General features: G+C 46.3%; 2 protein-coding genes across 2 annotated transcripts in view; one reads left to right on the top strand and one right to left on the bottom strand.

Annotated features, from left to right (window-relative positions):
* Positions 1-6,901, top strand: part of Shc4 (SHC adaptor protein 4) — a 95,774-nt gene that overhangs the window by 48,057 nt on the left and 40,816 nt on the right. The window contains exon 4 of the mRNA XM_005364400.2: positions 1,030-1,149. Coding sequence (XP_005364457.1) covers positions 1,030-1,149 — 120 coding nt within the window. The remainder of the gene's footprint in view (positions 1-1,029; positions 1,150-6,901) is intronic.
* Eid1 (EP300 interacting inhibitor of differentiation 1) lies at positions 4,814-6,410 on the bottom strand. Its single transcript, XM_005364398.2, has one exon. The coding sequence runs from the start codon at positions 6,316-6,318 to the stop codon at positions 5,842-5,844; it is 477 nt and encodes a 158-aa protein (XP_005364455.1). The 5' UTR covers positions 6,319-6,410; the 3' UTR covers positions 4,814-5,841.

The raw sequence follows: 6,901 nt of genomic DNA, 5'->3' as shown, positions 1-6,901 counted from the left end.
TCTCTCTCTCTCTCTCTCTGTGTGTGTGTGTGTGTGTGTGTGTGTGTGTGTGTGTGTGTGTGTGAATGCATGTGTTCTGAGGGTGGGAGCTGGGACCTTGGCTGAGCTAGACAGCTGGGGAGATCCCCAGCGTGAGAGTTTCCACGACCCCAGCTCTAGAGGTGGAGGGATAGAACCAGCACTTGAAAGTCTTTCTTTGACCTTCACATATGTGCTGTGACATGCACATGCCAACGTTCATAAACACACTTTGGTACACATAAACTGATAATAATAAATAAAAAAAATTGTCTAGCATACATGATTTCCGAAAACAGTTACTAACGGTGACAGCCCATTTGCATACTAATGAAGATGTGCTTGTCAGTCTCCATATAAAGAGTTCAATTTGGGCAGCATATTTGGTAATGCAGACTACAGAACATCTTATACAATCTTCAGATTTAATGGACATTCTATTTTGTGACAGAAGTGACTGAGAATAACACTTCATACAAATATGTAGCCCTGAGTGGGAGCAGTGTGCCTCGGACCTTTTCAGAACTTCCTTGAAAGTTTGACCTAATCTCAAGCCAAAATTCCCTTAATGGTATTTTATGAAACTCAAGTGAGTGATTCAAACAACAACTTTTCCTTACTAATCCAGTATTGGAATATAATGCAACACAAAGATAAAATAATTTGATACCAATATGCTAAGGAACAACAGCTGGAAAATAATGTGTCTTCTTCTCTTCTGTAGACAAAACACTATTTTTCCTAAGAGCAGAGACTGTAAGTACGGTGAAGTACTGCGATGTCCATAACATGACATCGTCTCTGATCTGTGTCGAGATGTCTCAGGCAGCATGCCCTGGCACTGCCCATCTGACACACACACACTCTGATACCCACGTGTCCCATGAAGAGCCAAGGCTTTGGTGAAATCCTACCACACAGCCATTCCAGCTCATTTGGTTTATAGAAAATGAAACAGAGAGGAGGCAGTGCTCATCCATAACTTACAACGATGCTTTGCTATTTTTAAAGGCTCCCGTTAAGTCCCTGTCAACGGTTCTTGGCAAAAGCAACCTTCAGTTTTCAGGAATGAATATAAAACTGACCGTGTCGACATGCAGCCTCGTACTGATGAACCTTGACAACCAACAGGTAAGGTAACCAATGGTTATAGTTTGGCATATTATTTTTTTCCTGGAAGTCTGTGGTTAGTAAGAGAATAAGGTGCCAGAGTGTGCTTACAATTTAATAAGCTACAAAGAGAAAAATTCCCCAAGATTTCTGCACTCAGTAATTAGAGTTCCTAACATTGTTACTATTGCTGTAGAGTTTAACTGCCTACAAAACCATTTATTGCACTTCATTGGTTCTGTATAAGGAACCAAAGATAAAGGACATAGCTAATATTGTTTGCCAGTTACTATCCCTGATGTGGTTATTGGACTGAGATCAGATGAAGGACAAAGAGCAAAGGTGCTCTTGGGGTTAGCATGGGGTTAATGTGCTATAGAATTTTCTCCAGGCCTGGCGAACTAGACAACACTCACCTCCTCTCCTCATAAGGTGCCACTGACAAATCGTACAGTTCCCCAGAGTTTACCGCGGGGAACTAAGGAAGTTGGCTCACTTACAAAGCATAGGTGAAGGGTTACAGGCAGGAGCATGGATGGCCTTGAAACAGTCACACTGAGAACTCTGCACCCAGTATGGATGGTGACTCTCCCGTGGCTGTGTGGATAGAGCCCGGACCCAAGTCCTTCCCACCTTATGGAGTCTTAGCCCCTCTCTGAGAGCACATGCAATTAGGGCAGAATTGCATTCAACTAGTTGGGAGGAGTCGCTGGATACTCTGGATACTTTACTGAGGGTCCCGTGACCCTCCCTGCCTTTCTTTCTCGCGAGGGAATGTCAAGTTTTGTTGACTGATCCTTCGCAAATGGGTACACTGGATTCTCAAAGATGGAGGCAGTTTGGCTCAGAGAAGAGCCCCCAACAAAAGCAGCTAACTGAAATGTGTGCAGGACGTGTTACCGTCCAGGCCTTTTAGTTGAGCGCTCTCTAAGATGTAACAATGTGGACATCATTTTCCTTTCATGATCTGCAATGCTAAGGTTGCCTGGGGTTTCCTGCAAAGGTTACTCACTAGAGAACCACTCTGCTGCAACATATGTAAAAGAGGCACAGACACTGGGCTAAACATGCATAGGAACTACCGTGAAAGCTGCTCAAGCCAGGTGATTTATTGTACATTTTGGAGCCTGATCTTGCTCTGTGTCTAATATACAGTAACCGAGGCTGTTCCTATGGGGAGTACTGTTTACCAAGGATTCATGGATGGCTCATTGGTGACCTCTGGGTCACAGTACCTATTTACAAGGCTCCTGGCATCATTTGAATGCTGTTATAAGGTCATTAAGTGAGGAAATGAATGCAAATCACTTAGCACAATGCTGGCATTGTGGTGCCCGATACTGTTTACTCGTTCTTTCTGCAAGGCCTTTTCAGGTACACTCCTAGCACTCACGAAGCCAAAAGCATAATATGCAAAACCATCAACAACTTCATTGTTGCTTTTTTCTGATGATGAAATGTACAGCTCACTTAGTAGTATAAAATAGCTCAGAGGACACTGTTAAACACTATGAAACAACGCAATAGTCATGATTGGTGGGTGTTGCTTATCTGTCCAAGTGTAGGTGACACCATAGTGAGCACAGTGCTGCATAGTCTGGAGGGGCAAAGGTGGAAGATGCAACCCAAATGAAATTTCATCCATTCATCCATTCTGACCTCATGTATTTGCATGTGTAGACTGCAGTTCTGGTTTCACTTGCATATGGTACCATAGGGACTCGTGTTTAGGGTTGACATCTCATTGAACTACACCAATTACTTACTGTTTTTAAAAGGCAAAGCTGGAGATATCCTGGTGACAGCCTCATGTGCAGAATCTAATAATCGGTTTTTGTTTGTTTGGGTTTTTGTTTGCTTTTGAGACAGTCTCTCTATGATAGTCCTGGAACTTGCTATGTAGACCAGGCTGGCCTTGAACTCAGAGATCCTGTCTCTCCCTTCTGAGTGTGGGGATTAAAGGTGTATGCCACCACCTCTGGCTAATAATTGTTTTTGAACGACCCTTTCCAAGAGGAGACTAAAGAGAATTGGGGGTGTCAACAATGGGGTTGTGGTGCACATGGTGGTGAGGCTGCCCAGCCTGTCTCTTCTCTCCACTATTTTTCTTTAGCCATGGCAGTTAGAGGTGTGTTGTATGACTTTTCCTGGAGAGATGTCAACAAACACCTGTTTGCACCAGGTAAGGCACTGATGGCAGACCCATCAGTTCCACGCAAACCTAGCTCAGTGAGCAGTGTGTTTATCGGGTGAGGGGTTACTTAAAAGTGCATGGATGACCTCAAAGGCAGCTGCTCAGGGAAAAAATAAAGACCCATCCAGCATGGATGAGGACTCACAAAAGCTGCATCTCTGGGGCTCTCCGCACTGGGCTGTTTAGAGACTCGTCTGCCCATTGTTACTGCTTGCACAGTCATGTGCAGGGGCCTCTGGAATCACGCAAGGTTTAAATCTTGAGATTTGTTTCATATATACCAGGAAAAGAACAGTTAAAATGTTCAAGGGATGAAGTCAGTGGAGGAGTCCCCATGGATATAGCACGAGCAAATGACTACTTAACTGTTGAGAGGTCATGAAATTTAAGAGAATACGGGCTGGTGAGATAGGCTACCAAGCCTGATTACCTGTTTGATTCCCAGGCATGCATGGTGAGAAGAGAGAACCAACTCCTAAGGCTATCCTTTGACCTCTGCTTGCTACGGCAGGTGCCCTCCCCACATACGCACAAATACCAAATGCATGGCTCCTCCTAACTTTCAAGATATACTTTGGTCCCCAAACTTAGATACGTTCAACTTTGTGGACACTGTCATTACTTTCCCAGGGGAGGTGTGAGCAATTTACCCCAAATAGACACCAATAAATCAAATCGATGATTCCCCCAAGGTCAACTAGTCAGTCAGTGAATTTATTGGGTGAGTAAAGACAGCTGGGGGTTACTCAGTGTTTATAGCTGCACTACAGAAGATCGTATCCTAACATGAGTGGCAACCCCCCAAATGTCAGTACAACAGAGTCCCATGTTGGGTAGCTTCCCCCTTCCATGTATTTCAGCACCTATTGCAACCACATGCAACTGGGGCAGAATCGCGGGTAGGTGATGTGCAGGAGCAGGAGGGCGGACTAGAACCTCAGGACTAACTACAACCCTTGGGGCAGTTATTCCCCTCCCTCCACCACATGGGCTCCTGAGCTCAAACTCGGGGCATCAGGCTTGGCTGTATGGCAGAAAGTGCCTTTGCCCACTGGGCCATCTCATTAGCCCAGCCTCCCAAACAAAATGAATGTAAAACAAATAAACAAAAAACCTCACGAAACCCTTACAGTTAACCTACTGTCTTATATTGCCATCACGGCACAGGAACACTCAGGACTTTTTTAATTCATCATAAAAGATGTGCTAATATATTCATTGTTCTTGGCAAGACCTTTGGTGCAATCACCACTCAAGGACTTCAGCATCTTCTCCAAACAACCCACAGCATAGAGCGGTTTCCCTTGGCTGGTCAATTCTTTCAGAAAATTCTTTAGTTTACTTAATCTTAACTTCTCAGAATCCATTTGTCAGGTAATTGAAAACAGTTTGCTTACACTGTAAGCACTGGCTGTTTCAATCTTAAGATGCATGCAATGTAAAGGAATTTTGTATAAAGTTATGTATGCAAAGTTATTAGACAAAACAAAATACACGTAACAGGAAAATTTATTATCGCCAATGCTGGTGCATAAGGACTAACAGGCATAATTAGAAGGAGGGAGAGAAAGAGAGGGAGAGAATATGAGTATCAGGTACCCAGGTGGACTTCTGGGCAGGTTGAAAACCTTCAAAGTTTGACAGCATAATAGCTCACAAAATCTTTTATAGGTACAGGTAGGATTTCCTTGTTCTTGACAATTTTCACAAACAGTTCTCACAATATGAAGTTCAGCTATAGTCTTAGCATCTGTCAAGGTAAAAACACAGCAAGCAAAATGTCCCTAGTATAAAAGGGTATTAGAAAGTTTTTCTTTGGGCTTTCCCACACATTTTAATGCATGAACTTAAAACTTTAAAAAGACATCTTGGTTGTTTTTTTTAACTTTAAAAATCATCACAATGGATTTTTTTTTCCAAATTACAGATCACAGTATTTTTATAAATCATGAAGATACAAGTGCAGTCAAAATCCCAGTAGCTTCTGTAACACATTTTAAGATAACAGTACACATGATAACACGTCTACACTTATACACGCATAACAACTTTGCTTATCCTTTGGGGTTGAATACTCAATCTTAAATCTCAAATTCAGCTTTTGATATCTGATTTACATAAGCCACAAAATAGAATTTGGAAAGTTTTCTCAACAGGCTTTCAGTTCGAATCAAAGTTATCTTGTGGATGTATTTTTTCCTTATTCTTTCATTAGATTCTTATATTGGCAGTCACGATTTTCTCTTGCAAAACCATCTTTACAAGCTTAACACGAGAAAGTTCTCCGACGCAAGGAAAATCATCTCGTTCAACAGTCTGAGCCAGAGCTTTTTGCTGAGCCCCTTCTTCCTTGATTCTCCTTTTCCACAACTGCACGGTACTCACTGTCTTGTCTTCTACTCCGAGAAACAAAAACCGTTATTTTTTTGCGTGTGCACAAAACTATTTGGAATGAACCCAAAAATAGCAGAATGTTGAATCTCTCCCTCTCAGGTAGTTTCCTCCTCTCTCGTCAGCATTTACTCTCGATCAATGATCTCATCACAGCCGAGCTCTTCGGTCAGTCGATTGACAACCATCAGCGAAAACAGCTCTTCGATAAAAGCTAGCTGGTCGAAAGGGCTCTTCTCGCACCGCGCCTGAAAGCCGCCATCCAGGGCATCGCCGGCGCGCGCCGTTCTCAGGAACACCTTGTTGGCTTCCTCCAGCGCGGCAGACACCCTGTGCATCGCGCCGCTCCAGCGCTCCTCCTCCGGGAACTCGTAGTCGTCCTCCCAGTCATCAAACTCGTCGCCCTCCAGGTCTGCGCCAGCCTCGGGGAACAGGCCACGCTGGGCGCGGGCGGACGGCGCGGCCTCCTCCTCCATGGGGCCCTCCTCCGCGGCCGGCCCGCGTGCCCCGCGGCCTACCTCCATGTCGCCCTCGCCGGGCAGCTCGTCCATCTGCAGCTCGTTGCTCTCTTCGTACAGCTCGCAAAGCTCTGCCATCTCCGCCATGGTGGATGCTACTTAACGCAGCCAGGCAAAAAAAGCTTCCACGGAGACGGACGCGCGAACGGGCGTGGTGCGCGTGCGCAGGCAAGTGGGCGGGCGCGGCACGCGAGCGCGCGAGCAGGCGTGGCACGCGTGCGCAGAACACGGGGACCGGCGTGGTGCGCGAGCGGGAGGTGCGTGCGTGCGTGCGCAGGCGAGTGGGCATGCGTGATGCGAGTGCGGGGCTCGGGGCACGCGCGCAGACGAGTTGGCGGCCGTGGTCCGCGCGCACGTGCGCAGGCGAGTCGGTGGCCTGGCGCGCGGTGGGCGTGGTGCGCGTGCACGAGCTCTATTTCTACCCCCCTCCCCCACACACACATTCCCTCAACCCCCTCTCCGATCCCCCCAGGGTCTGGGTGGGCTCCGGAGGTCGCTGCTGAGTCTGGACCTTCCGCCTGCAGACCCGCTCCAAGCTCCTTGATTACTGCTTGCTTTTGCCGCACTTACCGCGTCCCTGCAAGCCGGAAAGCACCGGGTTTCTGGGACAGACAGCCGCCTCTCCCCATCTCCTTGCCTCCCTAGCATCCCCTGTTAGTCATCTACCTCC

This window comes from Microtus ochrogaster (assembly GCF_000317375.1).
Source record: "Microtus ochrogaster isolate Prairie Vole_2 chromosome 14 unlocalized genomic scaffold, MicOch1.0 chr14_random_1, whole genome shotgun sequence".
Classification (NCBI taxonomy): domain Eukaryota; kingdom Metazoa; phylum Chordata; class Mammalia; order Rodentia; family Cricetidae; genus Microtus; species Microtus ochrogaster.
This window is presented reverse-complemented; position numbering and strand designations above follow the sequence as displayed.